At 32.7% G+C, this 19,898-nt stretch overlaps 1 protein-coding gene across 1 annotated transcript; it reads right to left on the bottom strand.

The window, feature by feature from the left end:
* Window positions 1-1,690: 1,690 nt before the first annotated feature.
* On the bottom strand, window positions 1,691-19,662 carry LOC145304384 (uncharacterized). The gene is made up of 6 exons (XM_080146261.1): window positions 19,592-19,662; window positions 4,693-5,012; window positions 4,223-4,378; window positions 3,137-3,321; window positions 2,788-2,844; window positions 1,691-2,297 (listed from the first exon to the last, which is right to left on the bottom strand). Exons 1-6 carry the CDS (start codon window positions 19,660-19,662, stop codon window positions 2,199-2,201), a joined length of 888 nt encoding a protein of 295 aa, XP_080002387.1. The 3' UTR covers window positions 1,691-2,198.
* Window positions 19,663-19,898: the final 236 nt, after the last annotated feature.

The raw sequence follows: 19,898 nt of genomic DNA, 5'->3' as shown, positions 1-19,898 counted from the left end.
TTCATTGGATAAAGGGGGACGTAAATTTCTAGTAAATTCTGTAAAGGTGTGTAAAGGTGTGTGTTCTAAGGCTTAAAAACAATAGTAGAACGATAATGTGCTCTAAATATATATGTATTCCTTACTGAATAGAACATTAGGTAAAAATTTTTTTTTTCAAGGACAACTGTACCTGGAAATTGTTCAAAAAATACAAAATTTCTATCAAACGCTTTGATTTGCTCAAGGTGACACAAATTAACCCTAAAAATGAACCTAACCTTCATTTTCTCAGAAACTATTTGATCAATAGAGTTGATTTCTTAAACTTAAGCTTTTATGAGTATGAACATCTCATAGTTTCGTAGTCAACCCTCTACCCCCACCCCCTAGCCCTCCGGGGCTCAAAAAAACCCTGGAAATGAACCTAACCTTAATTATCTCAGAAACCATTTGATCAATAGAGATGATTTCTTAAACTTAAGCTTTTATTGGTATGAACATCTCATGGTTTCGAAGTCAACCCCCTATCCCCACCCCCTAGCCCTCCGGTTTAAAAAAAACCCTGGAAATGAACCTAACCTTAATTTGCTCAGAAACCATTTGATCAATTGAGATGATTTCTTAAACTTAAGTTTTTATGGTTATAAACTGACTTCTAGTTTAGAATTCACCCCCCTGCCACCAACCCCTAGCCCTCCGGGGCTCAAAAAAACCCTAAAAATGAACCTAACCTTAATTTTCTCAGAAACCATTTGATCAATAGAGTTGATTTCTTAAACTTAAGTTTTTATGCTTATTAACTAACTAATAGTTTCGAAGTTACCCTTCTAGCCCCCCCGGGGCTCAAAATAACCCTTAAAATGAACCAAACCTTAATTATCTCCAAAACCTTTTGATCAATAGAGATGATTTCTTAAAATTAAGCTATTATGCTTATAAAGTAACGTTAAGTTTAGAAGTCACCCTCCTGCCACCAACACCTAGCCCTCCGGGGCTCAAATTAACCATAAAAATGAACCTAACCTTAATTTTCTCAGAAACCATTTGATCAATTGAGATGATTTCTTAAACTTAAGTTTTTATGGTTATAAACTGACTTCTAGTTTAGAATTCACCCCCCTGCCACCAACCCCTAGCCCTCCGGGGCTCAAAAAACCCCTAAAAATGAACCTAACCTTAATTTTCTCAGATAGATAGGTTGATACAAAATTAATACACTAAGTAATAGGATGTTTTGTAATGATCTATGATTTACATGTTGTGTGATTTAATCGCCCACAAGTTTCGAAGCACATAACAACATTTAAAGCAGATTCAAGTAAAAATAGATAAGGGGAATTGTCAATAAAAATTTAAGAAGTGTATCTCAGATCTATAATTCCCATTTCTCCTACAGCAGTTTAATGTTGTGGGTGGACAGTATGTGTTACATTGTTTATTCATACAAATTTATACAAACAATTTAATAAAATTGTTTTTAAACTTCAGAAAATTTGTTTTAAAAAATACTAGGTCAGAATATTGTAAGGATGGATATACATGTCTTAATTACAGAGTAGCTGTATTTCTATCAAACTGATTTTTATTATTAAAGGGTGAGCAAAAAAAAATGCGTAGATTTTTAAAATTCAAATTGCGCGGCTTGTGTTAATAGTAGAAAAATGTTACGCATATCATTAGAACCGATAAGAAGTCTATTTTTGGGAAATATAAGAACGGTTCCTGTGCTACGTATAGTTAGGAAGCTACGTGTTAAAATGTCCCAACTGACTTAAAACTTGACTTGCGAGTATATTAGTACATATTAGACAATAATTCTTGCAAAAAGACGTGCGTACATTTTTAAAATTCAAATTGCGCGGCTTGTGTTAATAGTAGAAAAATGTTAGGCATACCGTTAGAACCGCTATGAACTGTATTCTTTGGAAATATAAGAACGGTTCCTGTGCTACAAATAATCTAGGAGCTAGGTGGTAAAATGTCCCAAAATTTACTCGCAAGTCAAGTTTTAAGTCAGTTGGAACATTTTAACATGTAGCTCCCTAACTATACGTAGCAGAGGAATCGTCTTTATATTTCCAAAAAATAGACTTCTTATCGGTTCTAATGGTATGCGTAACATTTTTCTACTATTAACACAAGCCGCGCAATTTGAATTTTAAAAATCTACGCATTTTTTTTGCTCACCCTTTATAATTATTTTTATCATTTATCATTTATATAAAATTTCCCAGAGTGTCAGGTACATCCTGATCAAAGCCTGCGTCAGGATTAGCATCCAGGATCTTTGCTATGCCTTCAGTTACATCTTGAACCTAAATATATGAAATTATTATTTGAGTTGCTAATCTCACACATTTATAAATAGTCCTAATTTAGTAGGTGTATGAAAAATCCCAAGATAGTCAGTTTTTTAAAAGCAGAACAATATTAAATTTGTATTTAAATGGAGTATTAAATTTTTTAAAGGCAATGCTGTATTTCCATATTGGTAACGTATAACTGAATTCTTTTTGTTTAGTCCAGCTAATAAAATAGAACCGATATGGTTCTTTTCTTACAGTACCTTCTTATAGGTCCAGGGAATTTTTATTACCATTTGTGAGAAAATCCTCCAACCCATTCCTCATAAGAGAAATCACCCCAAGAATAAAAATCCTTCACAAATAATTTTACTTTTCATTTCTTACAGAAATAAAATTATCGGGTCAGTTTCCCATTTATCCCTTCCCTCAAGTGGCCCAAGAAACCTCTAGGTGCATAGACGTAAGTGTATGCATAAAAAACAATTAATATAATTCAAACCTTGATAAGATTTCTGGCAGGTAGTGCTGGTCGGTAGGTTTCTTCTCGCACAGGAATCTAAAAGTTATAAGAATAAGATTAAAATCATTTTGATAATTTCTAACTGTTTTCCAAGTTAAAGATTTTTTCATATTAACTTTTATTTTAGGTTACTCCGTTTCTTCTCAAATTATTTTAAAGCGCTGGAAAGTGCCATGACGTCATAAAAATATGTCTATTATCCAACTATTTTAGAGGTTTCTTTTTCCACTTTTTCTTTCATCCCTCACTTTCAGACGTATTTTAATGACGTCAAAAATGACACTTTCTAGCACTTTAATCAATATTTTTAAAAAAAATCCAAACCTACCCTGTATTCCTCTCTATCCACAAACTGCTGTCTGTTCTGCCACCTCAGCTGTTGTCTGCTGACACCTTCTGTCTCTTTGTCTGCTGTCTGCCACACATTGTCTGAGTTGTCAAACTCTCTGTTTTGCCATCTTGTCGGCTGGTTGTCCGTTGATTGTTGTTCTGCTCCGAAATTTGGTCGACCTCCTTAAAATAAAAAATGATAAAAATAAAATCTTTCTAATCCTGTTAAAATTTCATAATCACGAAAGTTTAATGAAGAAAATAAACTTTATAACAGACTTATAGACATACAGTCTGGAGGATCCTGGTACCCAAAGTTTTCGTTCTTTTTATCTCATTCGTTGACTAAAAAAACGTTAACACTGGCCAAACTTGTCTTAAAAAGTGTATTTTGAACATTAGGGTGGGTCGATTTTGGAATTTCACATTAGTAGACATTGGCAAGGGTTACTGAGCCAATATAAAACCCTGTGAAACTTGAAATAGGTTTTTTAATCCAAAAACAACGGGCTCGCGGGAAGTATAATATGTGCCCACCCCCTTATAAAACAAAAAATTTAAATTCCTTCAAACACAGGCATGTTGCATATCAAAATGACCGCATTGAAATGCTGATTACAGATCTGAAAACCGTTTTGAAAAATATATACATGTATATGACTTCCACAACTTATGATAACAGTAAAATCTAAAAAAAGAGGGAATTGGACGCACCCTATTGAACATATACAATATATAATTTTATCATGTAATGTCCTATCTCTTAAGATATCTGGTTCTACATATATTATCCTAAAGCCAGGGATCAGGTATAAGACAATGGCCAATAAATTGATGTACACTACCAATGATGATAAACAAAATCACCTTCCTGTAGATTACAATTAGTGGTTTAAATGTTTGGACACAATATTAAATGAATCAACTATCAAAATTCAATAAAAGTTTCCAAGGTTGTTAAGCAAACAAAAAATGAAACATTATTATAAGACTTTGGGGACTAGTGTAATAAACAGCTCAATGTCCCCTTCCTCCCTGTCTTAAAGCAATTATTGCAATTGTCTTGTGCAAAACCAATGTTTACCTGCTAATCTAACTCTTTTAGGCCTCTTATTTCTACCATATTGACCCACATCCTCGCCTCCAAGTTCTGCCTCAGTCCTAAGGCCGCCAACAGCTGGCTGTGAATCAAATCTTCGCCTTTGCTGATATTGATATTCTTTGTTGTACAACTGCCGTCCTAAAATAATAAAAAGTTTTGAAAAATAAATGGTAGAATATGAGGATCATTTTAATTATTTAGAATAGGAACTTATTTTGCAGGAAGGAGGAGGACAATGGGCTGTTTAGTAAACTAGTTTTATAATAAATTTTTCATTTTCGTTGGCTTCACACCTTTTGTGACTTTTTTTGAATTATTATTGGTTTTTACACTAAGTTGTAATCAACAGGAGGGGTAATTTTGAGTATTATAATTGGGAAGTACTTCAATTTATCATCAATTATCTTATCTCTTTAGATCCCTGCTATTTCTAAAAGACAAATCTAATGTACCTGAAGTTTCGGCGCTAAAACCCAAATTTCGTCTGTCGCCATTTTCTTCAGAAACAGCGGATTCAGAATCGCCAAATGGTGTGTTGCCAACTCCAGAAAACCGGTTTAGCATCCACTCCCTGCCTTCATTAGATGGTTCAGCTTCAGCAATAGTAAACCGGCTTCTTAGACCTTCCCTGCGTTCAACTGCAATGGCCTCATTGTCTTCTGAGGTGGATGAAAACCGGTTAGGTAGGTCAGCAGAACCGCCATTTTCCAAAGTGACAACACTAGCGACAACTGGTGGCCGTGCAGCAAACTGATTTCTGCCCCCGTCAGGTCTAAAGAGTTTTGGATGTAATAACTTTAAATATTCATGGTAAATGTCCATGGTAAATATTTAAAAGTTCAGCTGTTTATGAGATCCTAATAAACTGAACATACACAAAATGAATCTTCTTTAATGCATAGAATTAAAGAGTTAAGTTGCTATTATACTTGTAAAAGAAATGTTCTATCAAATTAAAAACATTAATTCTATAGAAATTTATGAAAACTTTTTATAGTTTGCAACCCCCCCAAAAAAAAATGATCGAAAAAGAAATTAATATAAAATATATAGCAATATGTATTTCCATGCAATAAATAAGCAATTTGTGAGATCCTAAGGTACATTAAATCCATTCCTAGAGTAGAATCTTCTATTGGCTACTACAGGTTCTGCTGCATATGTTCTGGTCGGTAATTCTTCTCTTGTTAAGGATCTTTCTATATTACTCCCAATGTCTCCCCTAAAAACAAGATTTAATTTAGGAATTAGTTTGTAACTGGACAAAGTGTCTCAAAAATCATAAAAGGGAACCTAGTAATAATATCTAACTTTTTATTTTTGCGACGTAACAAAAATTCATCTCTTAATAGGGTTTTCTTTCCCACCTCCCCCCTCATCCTTCGATTTGTTACGTCACAAAGATAAAAAGTTAGACACTATTACTAGGTTCAAATGAGGGATTATCCATTTCTTTTTTGGGGGTTTTCTTTCCCACTTCTCCTCTCATATCTTCGAAACCGATTTATATCCGCTGAATTAAAACCGGTTCTGAAACATACGGAAAAATCATGTATCGAATTATGGACAATTTTCTACGAATAATAAAATTATTACAAAACTGACATACTAACCGACAAAGGGCATAAATGTAAAGCTACGTTCGAAAAAAGGAAGAAAATTATTTCCTTTTTTTCACAGAGCATATAGTAATACTGATGCATATGGTTTACCTAGTTAAGTAGATTCATTAATTGTAATGTTTTTAGTAAAAGAGTTACTCTATAATTCAAATTGTTGTTCTTTCTAAACGTTATGGGGAAAATGTGATTTTCTAGGCTACTATTTACGATAAAATGCTGATGCTTTTGAAGAATATAGCAATTAGCATAAGATACACAATTTACTTCATTGGTCAGTCCGTTAGTCATGCAACAAACGACATCAAAATGATCAACTAAAAATAATTTGTGATTTCTTATTATCATCTTTTTCCCTTCTCTCCTTATTTATCTTATTTATGATTTTTAAAGCTTCGCTTCTCATAGATGTTATCAAGCTTGAGGGAGGGGCATATGATGAATTACACTGAAACCAAGCTGTTTATTATTAAATTATTATATTCGTTGGCTCAAAAACTTTAGGTATTTTGATTTGTTGATTCAACAGTAGTAGTTTTATGACATTTCAACCAATAACTATCCTTATACTGAAGTAACAGGATGTTTGTGTGTTTGTACCGAAGGATCTAGCTAACTGCTGAACCGATCGGGTTCTCCTTAACAGGGTATCTTCTCATAGGTCCCTGGACGGTTTATAACTATTTTGGGGGAGGGTACCCCCCCAAGAGAAATCACAATAAATCGAATTTTTTTTTCATTTTTACGTAACATTGCGAGGTATCGTAGAAAGAGACTCCTACGCAACTTTGAATGCAACAAAAAACTAAACATTTAAATTGCCACTAGAGGCTTCTAGAGACGTAGCCGCTAGTAATATATAAAAGTAATATGTATGTGCTATTTATATCGTCCATTATCTTATCACTTAAGATCCCTGATAGTAAGTTTAATAAAGTCGTTCGTGCAGCAATTTAAGAAATCAAAGTCATTTCTTCCTGCTTCTATAGAGTTAATACTTGATACGTTTAAGATTTTTATCAATTTAAACAATAATTTTAAAAGTACAACAAATTAGATTTAACCATCAAAGAAAAGTACAATTAAATAAAAGTTTCAACCTATTTACTTTTCTTTCATTTAAAACAAAATAAAAAGCAAGAGTTAGTGCATCCTTTAAGGCTAAGGGAGAAACAAACTAGTATTTATTTCATACAAATCAAATGTAAATGGTATCTGTCTTAAGTTTTATTTCAACTTGGTTTTAATAGTTATTTCTCGTATCGTAATATAAACGGCTTTCCGCGGATATAGAATGTACAATTATAAGATTAAAACTAGTTTTTTTAGCCCCGAGGTACCGGCTAAAAAAACTGGTTTTAATCTTATGATTGTACATTTCTATATTCGTAGAAAACTGGATATAATACGATGCTAGACATAGTTTTTTCGTATGGATGAGAACCAGTTCCTAACCACCGGATTTGAATGAATACGAGAATAGTTATTTCTCGCATTGTATTATAAACGGCTTTCCGCGGATATAGAAAGTACAAATATGAGATTAAAACTAGTTTTTTTAGCCCTGTGGTGCCGAAGGCACCTGCTAAAAAAACTGGTTTTAATCTTATGATTGTACATTTCTATATTCGTAGAAAGCTGGATATAATACGATGCTAGACATAGTTTTTTCGTATGGATGAGAACCGGTTCCTATCCACCGGATTCGAATGAATACGAGAATAGTTATTTCTCGCATCGTATTATAAACGGCTTTCCGCGGATATAGAAAGTACAAATATGAGATTAAAACTAGTTTTTTTAGCCCCGTGGTGCCAATTAAATAAAAGTTTCAACCTATTTACTTTTCTTTCATTTAAAACAAAATAAAAAGCAAGAGTTAGTGCATCCTTTAAGGCTAAGGGAGAAACAAACTAGTATTTATTTCATACAAATCAAATGTAAATGTAAATGGTATCTGTCTTAAGTTTTGTTTCAACTTGGTTTTAATAGTTATTTCTCGTATCGTATTATAAATGGCTTTCAGCGGATATAGAATGTACAATTATAAGATTAAAACTAGTTTTTTTAGCCCCGAGGTGCCGGAGGCACCGGCTAAAAAAACTGGTTTTAATCTTATGATTGTACATTTCTATATTCGTAGAAAACTGGATATAATACGATGCTAGAAATAGTTTTTTCGTATGGATGAGAACCGGTTCCTAACCACAGGATTCGAATGAATACGAGAATAGTTATTTCTCACATCGTATTATAAACGGCTTTCCGCGGATATAGAAAGTACAAATATGAGATTAAAACTAGTTTTTTTAGCACCGTGGTGCCGAAGGCACCGGCTAAAAAAACTGGTTTTAATCTTATGATTGTACATTTCTATATTCATAGAAAACTGGATATAATACGATGCTAGACATAGTTTTTTCGTATTCATGAGAACCGGTTCCTATCCACTGGATTCAAATGAATACGAGAATAGTTATTTCTCGTATCGTATTATAAACGGATTTCCGCGGATATAGAATGTACAATTATTAGATTAAAACTAGTTTTTTTAGCCCCGTGGTGCCGAAGGCACCGGCTAAAAAAACTGGTTTTAATCTTATGCTTGTACATTTATATATTTGTAGAAAACTGGATATAATACGATGCTAGACATAGTTTTTTCATATGGATGAGAACCGGTTTCTATCCACCAGATTCGAATGAATATGAGAAAAAAAATTACCCTATTTATTTTTAATTTACTTTCAATATAAGAGTTTGGCTTTGGGGGGGGGGGTGTCTTTTTTCGTTGGGTACTTCAAAGAAAAGTACAGTTTTCTTGCATAAAAATAAAATTAATAGTGTTCTTTTAATTATAAGAGTGTTACACCAAAAGGGATCATATGTTCTATAAATAAGCCTTCTATAATTAAATACATAAATAGATTCCTATGTATGAGTGGGAGGATCTTATCTTTCATAATTATTGGATTTGTATAAAGCCTGATCCCCCTTAGCCTTAGTTACTTACCTTTTTTTGTTAAAATATTTTTGGAGTTGTTTCAGGCAAATGTTTCATAAAAATATTTATCATTTAACAGTAAAAATAAAGATTTTTTTCTCCATTAAAATCAAATAACTTTTTCTCTAATTCTTTTTCAAATAAAAACTAATTTATTTAAAGCTGATGTATTTTTAAAAAGTAAACAATATTCTAGCTGACTTACTAATACAAATACAAAGAAACAGAGTATAGTGTCCAATAAAAATGACGTCATACAATAAAAATTGGTTGTAGGGAATATGGTAGGTCCACGCATTACCTGCATGATCAAATATCTCATGATTTTTAGTTCTTAATTTCTGACGACTTTTATACAGTTTTGTACTGTGGGAGGCGTAGTGAAACAAGTAAGTTGGGGGGAAAGAACCAATTCAACAGTGTGCGGTCATTTCCGCATATTATCACATCAGCATATTGTTTCATCAATACACAAAAGCAAATTATATTAGAAAGGGTATACAGTAGTTGGTGTAATGGATCTAAAGGGATAAGACAATGGGCGATAAATTAATTTACATCCCCTATGATGATACTTAGAATAACCCCTTCTGTAGATTAAAATTTGTTGTTGAAAAGTGTGACGCTCAACCTAATAAAGCAACCAATTTCAATTGACTTAATCCCCATAATTGTTAAGCCAACTAATAAGAAAACGTTATTTTAAAACTTTGGGGACTATTGTCATTGCCCACTCTTTCTCTGCTGTAAAAAGTTTATACTGTGTTAACAAGGACAAAAGGGATGAAAAATAGAAAATATTTTTTTCATGAAATAAAAGAAATATATTTTGTATCTTGTATATCAAAATATTGTAGATCCTAAATAAATTTGTTGAGTAATTTACCACATTGTATTATAGACATCTTTCCGTGGATAATAAGTGAAAACAAGGTTCCGAATGCCTAAGCTTACAAAACTGGTGCTAATCTTATGATAATTACTTTAATACTCATGTAAAATTTCTGTAATATTAATAGTAATAGAGTAGCCCCGCTACAAGAAATTATTTTGTTTTTTACCAACTGAGAGCTAACGGCAAATTTTCAGATATTTAAATTATTTTTTTAAAGAAATAATTGTTGATTTTTAAAATCTTGAAAGCTTCTTTTCCAAGTTTGTTTCAAAAATTAACTTAAATACTAAGAAGAAAAAAAACAATTAATCTATGTACTTAATAGCCTCCATGTTTTCTTTAAGAGAGATAATTCTTTAATTTATACATGGGAACGTTTTATGGGGGCGTTAAAAAAAGTGGTTTATTTACCACCAATTATTAAAATATAAAAAAAAATAAAAATCTGTATAATAATGTATTTTATATATGTAAATAAATTTAATTCCTTAGTAACCTTTATTTGAACACTTTAGATCAAGTATCAATTAATTCGAATGTGTTCGCATATGTTCAAATGAGATGGTATCAGAGTAAATTATGTTTGCAGGTATAAATTTAGTTGAAATATTAAACTTGAAATTGTTGACGGAGTTTATCTATAATTTGAAATGTCTGTCAGCTTGTCATTGTAACTTTTTTTCTGCTTTTGTAAAAAATATTGGAAAATGAATCAGTTTTTTACTGTCAGTGAGTTTTTTTAAAAGCAATGCTTTTCTATAATTATGGTCTGTCCATCTGTATGTGAGTTTATTTTATTCTGGGACAGTTAGCTATTCTGGTTAATTTAAATAGGTTAGAATTGTCCTATCAATTTCAAACTTTACATGTTGATTCCTATAAAAATTAGGTATAATTTAGAAAGAGTAACAACTTTATATTGTTACCAGAAAGTCCATTTAAAACTTGATGATTTTTTACTTATAATAAAATTTTTTTATGTTATGATTTTTCCTTATATTAAATTTTTTTTATAGGTCTTCAGGTTCAGGTGCTGCAGGCTGGAAGGTCACTTCTGGACAGGTATAAATAAAATAAAAAAATGTTTGAAGAGTTAGATATCAACTTATTAAACCAAATATACATCTTTTGGGATGTCATGAGCATATGTGAAGAAAAAAAAATCAGCCTCCAGGTTCAGGTCCTGCAGGCCTCCAGGTGAATTCTGGACAGGTAAAAACTGAGAATTTTTAATTTTATAGTTAGAACAAAACTTATTGTACAAAAGTTGCTACTTTATGGATGGTTTGAACTAACTTGAAGAAAAATTTGAAATCGGGCTCCAGTTTCAGGTCCTGCTGGCCTCCAGGTAAATTCTGGACAGTTAACCCTTACAGATCGGGCCCCAATTCCCACCTTAATAGATCGGGGGGGGGGGGCTCAAGGAGCCAGGAGCCCCCCCCTCTATCTCGGCTCCTGGTACAGATAAAGATGTAAAAATTTTTTCTGGTGGTTCATGTGTTTTTAGAGAAAATTACTTTTTCTTGTCATAGCGGCCAGACCGCTCCTTAGCCGCTTTTTAGCGGCCAGCCGCTAAATTTTAAAAACAGCTGTAGAGCGGCCAATTTTGCAGCTAGGATGACCAAATTTTAGGACAAACTTTTATTTTTCATAACAAAAAAATTATTTTTTCTGATCATCGCCGAAAAACGGAAAATAACGGAAACCGCCATTTTCGGTGGTTACGGCGGTAAAACGGCGGCTGGCGGCACAAATTAGTATTTCATCTGTTTATCATTGCTCAAGGATTTACCAAAAAAAATTATAGGTCTCTAGCTGTAATAGAAGCCACGATATTCATGATTTATGTCTGTAGTAAAAGCCGGACAAAAGTCGGTCATAAAGTCGGTCAGGGAGCGGTCAAACGGTCATAACACCACTTTTCTCAGAAGGTCATTGATATCTAAGTATACACCAAAAAAATTTTAGGTTTCTACCTTATACACAAAAGTCATAATGTAGAAATTAAGATTTATTTAGATTTTTTAAAAATTTTTTTTGCTACCCAACCGACTTTGACCGGACACCACGACCGACACAGACCAGATATCCTAATAAAATCAACTCTTGCTGACGTATAATTACTAAACTTAAAAAGTCATGAAGTTACAGCTCTCCAACTTACCTACAAAAAAATGAGATTGAAAAAACTAGAGGGGGGGGGCTCTTTGAGCCCCCCCCCCCCCCCCCGATCTGTAAGGGTTAAAAACTTAAAATTTTTACTTTTGAAGTTAGAACAAAACAAACTTAACAAAAGTTGCTACTTTATGGACTGTATTTACATGTTTGAAGAAAAATTTGAAATCAGGCTCCAGGTTCAGGTACTGCAGGCCTCCAGGTGGATCCTGGACAGGTAAAACTAAAAATTTTCAGTTTTAAAGTTAGAGCATAACTTATTTGACAAAAGTTGCTACTTTATGGATAGTATTTACTCATTTGAAGAAAAATTTGAAATTGGGCTCCAGGTTCAGGTACTGCAGGCCTCCAGGTGGATCCTAGACAGGTAAAACCAAAAAATTTCAGTTTTAAAGTTAGAGCATAACTTATTTAACAAAAATTGCTACTTTATGGATATTACTAGCCGCTACGCCCCTAGAGGCCTCTAGTGGCACTTTAAATGTTTTTTTTATATTTAAAATATGTCTATGTTGCTTTTGACGTTAGTTAAAAACCTTCCCGGGACCTATGAGAATATACCCTTTTAGGAAGAACCCAATCGGTTCAGTGGTTAGCGAGATCCTTCGGTACAGACACACAGACAAACAGACAAACACCCTGTTACTTTAGTATATGGATTAACCAATTTGAAGATAAATTTGAAATCAGGCTCCAGGTTCAGGTACTGCAGGCCTCCAGCTGAATCCTGGACAGATTAAAAACTAAAAAATTTTACTTTTTAAGTTAGAGCATAACTTATTTAACAAAATTTGCTACTTTATGGATAGTATTAACCAATTTGAAAATAAAATTTGAAATCGGGCTCTAGGTTTAGGTACTGCAGGCCTCCATGTGAATTCTGGACAGGAAAAAACTGAAAAATTGTACTTTTGAAGTTAGAACAAAACTTATGTAATAAAAGTCATTACTTTATGGATATTATTAACTCATTAGAAGAAGAATTTTAAATCGGGCTCCAGGTTCTTGCGGGCCCCCAGGTGGATTCTGGACAGGAAAAACTAAAAATAATACCTTTGAAGTTTAAACAAAACTTATTTAACAAAAGTTACTACTTTATGTATGGTATTAAATAGTTTAAAGAAAAATTTGTAATCGATTTCAAATTTTTCTTCAAATGAGTTAATACCTATTATCCATAAAGTAGCAACTTTTGTTTAAGAAGTTATGCTCTAACTTTAAAAGTGAGAATTTTTAGTTTTACCTGTCCAGGATCCACCTGGAGGCCTGCAGTACCTGAACCTGAAGCCCGATTTCAAATTTTTCTTCACATGAGTGAATACTATCCATAAAGTAGCAACTTTTGTTAAAGAAGTTATGCTCTAACTTTAAAACTGAAATTTTTCCGTTTTTACCTGTCCAGAATTTACCTGGAGGCCTGCACTACCTGAACCTGGAGCCCGATTTCAAATTTTTTATCAAATTAGTTCATACCATCCATAAAGTAGCAACTATTGTTTAATGAGTTTTGTTCTAACTTCAAAATTAATAATTTTCCGTCTTTACCTGTCCAAAATTCACCTGGAGGCCTGCAGGACCTGAACCTGGAGGCTGTTTTTCATTTTTTCTTCATATATGCTCATAAAATCCCAAAAGATGCATATTTGGTTTAATAAGTTGATCTCTAACTCTTCAAACTAATTTTTTTTTTATTTATACCTGTCCAGAAGTGACCTTCCAGCCTGCAGCACCTGAACCTGGAGACCTACCAAAAAAAATTTAAATAAAAGGAAAATACACCCCAAAACTAAACTTTTTTCTTTAATAACCCATCATCTCACTCCTAAGACAAAGCCTAAGCTTCCTGTTTACGCAAAAGTGTCAGAACTGCTGCCCCCCTTAAATTAGTAAGTAGCGAAGCGACTCTATAATTTTAAATATCTGTCCGTCCATCTGAGACAGAATAGTGGAAACGTTTTCCGGCTCCTATTTAAGATAGAAGGCTGAAATTTCTTGTCAACAATCTTATTAATATGGAGCATAATCAAGTATAAAACATGGATGCCAGTCGGACTCCTTTTTAGCAGGTTTTAGGCTATTTTTAATTTTTTATATTTTTTCTCCATATCTTTGGTGTTTATGGTCCGATTTTCAAAATTTTTTCATTTACAGATATCAAAATTAAATTTCCTGTCAATTAAAGATAACAACCATGACGGTCCGACTGCCTTTTTGCAGGTTTTAGGCTATTTTTATAGTTTTCACATTTTTCTCCATATCTTTGGTGTTTATTGTCCGATTTTCAAAACTTTTTCAGTTCTAGATATCAAAATTAAATATTCTGTCGTTTTAAGAAAACAAACATAGCAGTCAGACTATCTTTTAGCAGGTTTTGGGCTATTTTTATATGTTTTACAGCATGACCCTCGAAAAAGTATTTTTAAGCATCTGCAGCCTATATTTCTCAATAAAATATTAAAAGATTCATATGTACTTGTTCTCTATAATTTTCTACATCAAAGGATATCAAAATATTTTTTTTACATAAATTAACAGCCGAGATTTTTAAAGCCAAAGTTTGGAAAAAGTGCTTGAGAAACTGAATATTGCTAAATATTTCTTAGTTTTTTATTAGTATATTACTTTTTATCAACCAGTTAAAAAACAAATAAGAAAGAAGAGCAAGTTTACAATTGATACATTTTTTATTGCATTAAAAAACGTTACTTTTACATAGAAAAAACTACTTTTCAAATTTTACTGAATACATTTTTCTTATAACCATTTTCCCTCAAATCTTATAATATCTCCCACTTATTAAATATGACCTTAACCCATTAGTGCCGAGCGCCACTTTTATGGACCGATCGAGCTGAAAATCTCAGGGAAGCTTTATAATGGTCAAAACGGAATTCCAATTTTTTTGTTTTGCTCTAGTGGCGTGCACAGGAAAGTTGCAATAAAACCCAGTTCGGCGCGAGTAAAAAAACCTTTCGGCATTAATAACCGTTTTTGGCGTTTTTTGGTGCTTTCCCCCGGCATTAAAGCCCGTTTGCGACCTAAATACCCGGTTTTTTGGCCCAAAAAGTTAAAAATGTAATTTTTGAACGCCCAAAGTGAGATGAACACTTTTTAGAACTTTGATACGATCTGTAATTGAAAACTACACAACCTCATGTAATCTGTAGAGCTACAAGTAATATACGAAGCGATTTATATCACATTTAAGATTTTGGCTATAGGTGCCGCCGTTTTCGGTTAAAAAAGCCCATTTCGAAGAAGTTTTAAAACTTTTGCTAATATTTGTATTGATAATAATGGGAGTATCAGTAATTGACAAATATATAAAAAAGATATAATTTTTATTGATAAAGGAAAGACTAAAAAAGACTTATCACATATCTTTGTCAATTTTGTACTCCTAAAAATTTAAAATAGTATTGTTTTTTTGAGAGAAAAAAACATATCCCCCCCCCCCTTAAAAATATTTATGTAATAAAGTCTAAACCAAGATATATCTATCTATCTGTCCATCCATCCTTTTATTTATCTATCTAACAATTGTTGATTATCATTGGGAATCTACATAAATTTATCGGCCATTGTCTTATCCCTATATATCAGTCTATCTATCTATCTATCGATCCTTTTATTTATCTATCCAACAATTGTTGATTATCATTGGGAATCTACATAAATTTATCGGCCATTGTCTTATCCCTATATATCAGTCTATCTATCTATCTATCGATCCTTTTATTTATCTATCTATCAATTATATTTATCATTGGGAAATAAAGAAATTTTTACATTTGAAGAGAATAATAAATGATAAAAATATCTAATATATCTAATGGTTGAAAAGTTAAAACCGGGTATTTTTACTCACGCCGAGCCGGGCAATAAAACTTTCGGGTATTTTTACTCACGCCGAACCGGAGTTATATAGAACATAATTAAACGATAAAAAAATCATATAAAAAATAATAATTTGAATAAAACGATTTCACAAATGAATGTAGTTGCCAATAAACTTTAAATTTTACGAAAAAAATCACTAACTTTACTTCATAAACAAAAAAGTTAGAAGGGGTATTTTAAATCACCTTGTTTTTCTCGGTTCACCCATTTTCGATGAAAGATTGTGGCCGACCTAATAGATAGAAACGCTTCTCTCTGGGGGGAATTGAAAAACAGCGCAGTAAAGGGTAGGCTCATGCGAGCATGATGCAATTCTGAAACTGAAAACCGGTTTTTTTCGGCATTTTCTGGAACCGGGCGTTAAAAGCCGGTTCGTCACTAATGGGTTAAATAACCCCTCCCCAATTTATGCTCATTACCAGAAGGATTAGCGCCACCTTTACCAATAAATTCACGCCCACTCAACAATTTAATCTAAGACACATAAAAATCATTTAAATTGTTAAATGTTTAATAAAAGTTTGTAGCTGTAACTTTTTGGTTTTTTAACTTATTTTGATAAAATAAAAAGTGTTTGATTTCTGTTTATGTAAACTTTCAATTTGCTACTATTTTTTATAGGATTTCTTTCTGTAAGGGTGTTTTTGCAATTTACACTAATCTAAAAATGCCTTTTAGAGCAAGTGGAAAAAGTGCTTTCAGCATCAAATAAATTTCTTGGAAACATCTTTGTATAAGTTTTATAAAAAGTATTGAAATTATGAGGAAAACACGTCATTTCACTTTAAAAAAACATTTTTCTTGAAAAGTTACTTTTTCCTCAGCCACTTTTTCAAAACTTTGGCTCTAAAAATCTCAGCTGTTCATTGATGTAAAAAAAATATTTTTATATCTACTTATGTGGAAATCTACAGAGAACAAGGACATATACATTTTTTGATAATTCATTGAGAAATATGGGCTGCAGAAGCTTAAAAATGTTTTTTAAAAATTATTGCTGTTTTTATGCTAAGATTTCGATAACTACTACAGTTGGGGAGTTGAATCCATTTTTATAGAAGCAGAAATATAATCTATGATTACAGTTTTGACCCTCTAAAAAACTTAATCTACCATTCCACTTACCCCTCTCTTGGTGATGATATCATCAACCTAGAAAACGAATTAAAAATCAAAAGGAGGCTCTAAAATTTATATTTTATTTGAAAAGGTTGTTATTTTGACTTCTGCAAAACATTTTTCAGATTTTTTCTATTCACGTTTTAATCCTGACACTTTAATATAAAGAGGAAGCATGTATCTATGATTGCTGTTTTTATGCTAAGATTTCGATAACTACTACAGTTGGGGAGTTGAATCCATTTTTATAGAAGCAGAAATATAATCTATGATTACAGTTTTGACCCTCTAAAAAACTTAATCTACCATTCCACTTTCCCCTCTCTTGGTGATGATATCATCAACGCCGATATGATTTTTGTAATCTACAATTCCAATTTTGCCTCTCTTGGTGATGATATCATCAATGCCGATACAATTTTTGAAATATTTTTGAAAAATGTTTTGCAGAAGTCAAAATAACAACCTTTTCAAATAAAATATAAATTTTAGAGCCTCCTTTTGATTTTTAATTCGTTTTCTAGGTTGATGATATCATTAACAAGAGAGGGAAAGCGGAATGGTAGATTACGTTTTTAGAGGGTCAAAACCGTAATCATAGATTATATTGCTGCTTCTATAAAAATGGATTCAACTCCACAACTGTACTAGTCGTATTGACCTAAGAAAGTTATTATTGTTGATTTGTGGAATGTTTGTTATTGTTCATAAATATACATAAAGTGTGTTTTTAAAAAAATCGCTTAACTTTTTTCAATATAAACCCTACAGTTTTGGTCAAAAACCAAAAAAAAATTTACCAAAATCATGTCCAAGCAATGAAAATAAAAAAACACCATTGAATTATGATTTCTACTCACTTCTCCTGAGAACTACAGCTTGAGTCCTAGCCCTTACAATTTTCCTTACATGGAGATAAAAAATCAACAAATAGTCTTAAATATTAGAAATCTTGTAGCCGTCATGTCTCAATGTAGGATGGGTCTGTCTTTTTGATGCCAAATTGGCAAGGATGAGTTAGAAATCTGGTAAAGGAGTCTATATAAAGGTCTTTATATGCCCCATCAAAAACTTTAAACATAATGGGGTCTATCTACAAGATTTCAGTTAAATTAGACAAATTATTCTAAAATGAATGACAATTTATGAATTGGGTCATTATTTTAGTTTTTGACCAAAACTGTAGGGTTTATATTGAAAAAAGTGAAGCTATTGTTTGTTTAAACACTCTTTATAGATATTTTTTCTGGCGGATAGTTCAACCTAAGCCAATTTCCCTATGAAGTATCCCACAGAAAAGTAATAATACTATTTTCTCGTATTCATTCGAATCCGGTGGATAGGAACCGGTTCTCATCCATACGAAAAAACTATGTCTAGCACCGAATTATATCCAGCTTTCTACGAATATAAAAATGTACAATCTTAAGATTAAAACTAGTTTTTTTAGCCCCGAGGTGCCGAAGGCACCGGCTATATCCGCGGAAAGCCGTTTATAATACGATGCGAGAAATAACTAACTTGTTGTGACTTTGCTTCTTCTTAAATTAAAAGTCAGCACATTTGAATTAAAATGCAAAAACTAAAATTAATTCCGTTTAATTTATTTGTTACTAGCGGGTACGCCCCTAGAGGCCTCTAGGGGTACCTGAGAAGAGGAGAGAGGAATTTGATAACCCAATTTCTTATTTCAGATTTTAAAAGAAAAAGTTTTAAAAAAAAATTTTGGGGGGGGGGGCGAAAAAAATTTAGTTAAGAAATTAAATTTTTTTTTTTTTGGGGGGGGGGGATTTTTCATTTTTGGGGGGGGTTGGGGGTGTCCCCCCCCCAAGAAAATAGTTATAAACCTTCCTTGGACCTATGAGAAGCTACCCTGTTAAGGAGAACCCGATCGGTTCAGTGGTTAGCGAGATCCTTCGGTACAAACACACAACCACACAACATCCTGTTACTTTATTATAAGGATATATCTATCTTGAAGAATCTATAAAATGGTTAGTTTATTCTATACTAGCGGCTATGCCCCTAGAGGCCTCTAGGGGCACTTGAGGAGGAGAGAGTCGAATTTAATAATTCAATTTCTTATTTTAGATTTTAAAAGAAAAAGTAAAAAAAATTACGTTTGATGTTTGTTTTTCGTTGAACTCTCTTTCTAAAATTGAGAAATTTAAAAAAAAATTAATTTCTCTAGGGAGGGTGGTGGTACCCTCCCCCAAAATAGTTATAAACCTAAACCGGGACATATGAGAATCTACCCTGTTAAGGAGAACCCGATCGGTTCAGCGGTTAGCGAGATCCTTCGGTACAAACACACAAACACACAGACACACACACAAACATCCTGTTACTTTATTATAAGGATTTACATGTTACACGCGCGCCCCATAATGATAATGATAGGTAAAGTATAAATTTGTATTATCTATATCATCAAAATATATAAGGGGGGGGGGGATCTTTCATTATTCTATTTAACCTATCCTATTCCGTAGATATTGAATTTAGTATTTTCGTGGTCGTGTCTAGATAACTGATAAACTTGTATAAACCTCTGTGTTATGGGGGATAGAAGCGAAGCTTCTCTACGGTTGAATTGAGTAACGTCCGTCCGTCTTATTCCGTTGCTTGCGCTATATTACCTCTTAACATTCTTGAGTTGAACGGCAGATGCAGTTGCTATGAGCAGGAAAATCAACGAAGATTTCAGCATTTTGTCTGCAAATAGATATACAGTTTTACTAGGGCGTTTGATTTTTTTATATTGGGCGGGGGTTAGCGGGGTCAAGAATCTCAAGAGAGAATTAATTTTTTGGGGGGGCGGGGGGGGGGGGGGTTTGATCACTCTTTAATTCCCTATTGAAGATATTTTTTTTTTAAATAAGGAAAAGTATTCTGAATAAAATAAAGTAGCACTAGAAATACTTTTATTATGGTTTAAAGTATTTT

This window comes from Acartia tonsa, chromosome 13 (assembly GCF_053477335.1).
Source record: "Acartia tonsa isolate MP-2025a chromosome 13, ASM5347733v1, whole genome shotgun sequence".
NCBI lineage: Eukaryota > Metazoa > Arthropoda > Copepoda > Calanoida > Acartiidae > Acartia > Acartia tonsa.
Note: the sequence above shows the minus strand (reverse complement) of the source record. Positions and strands in the feature narration are given on the sequence as shown.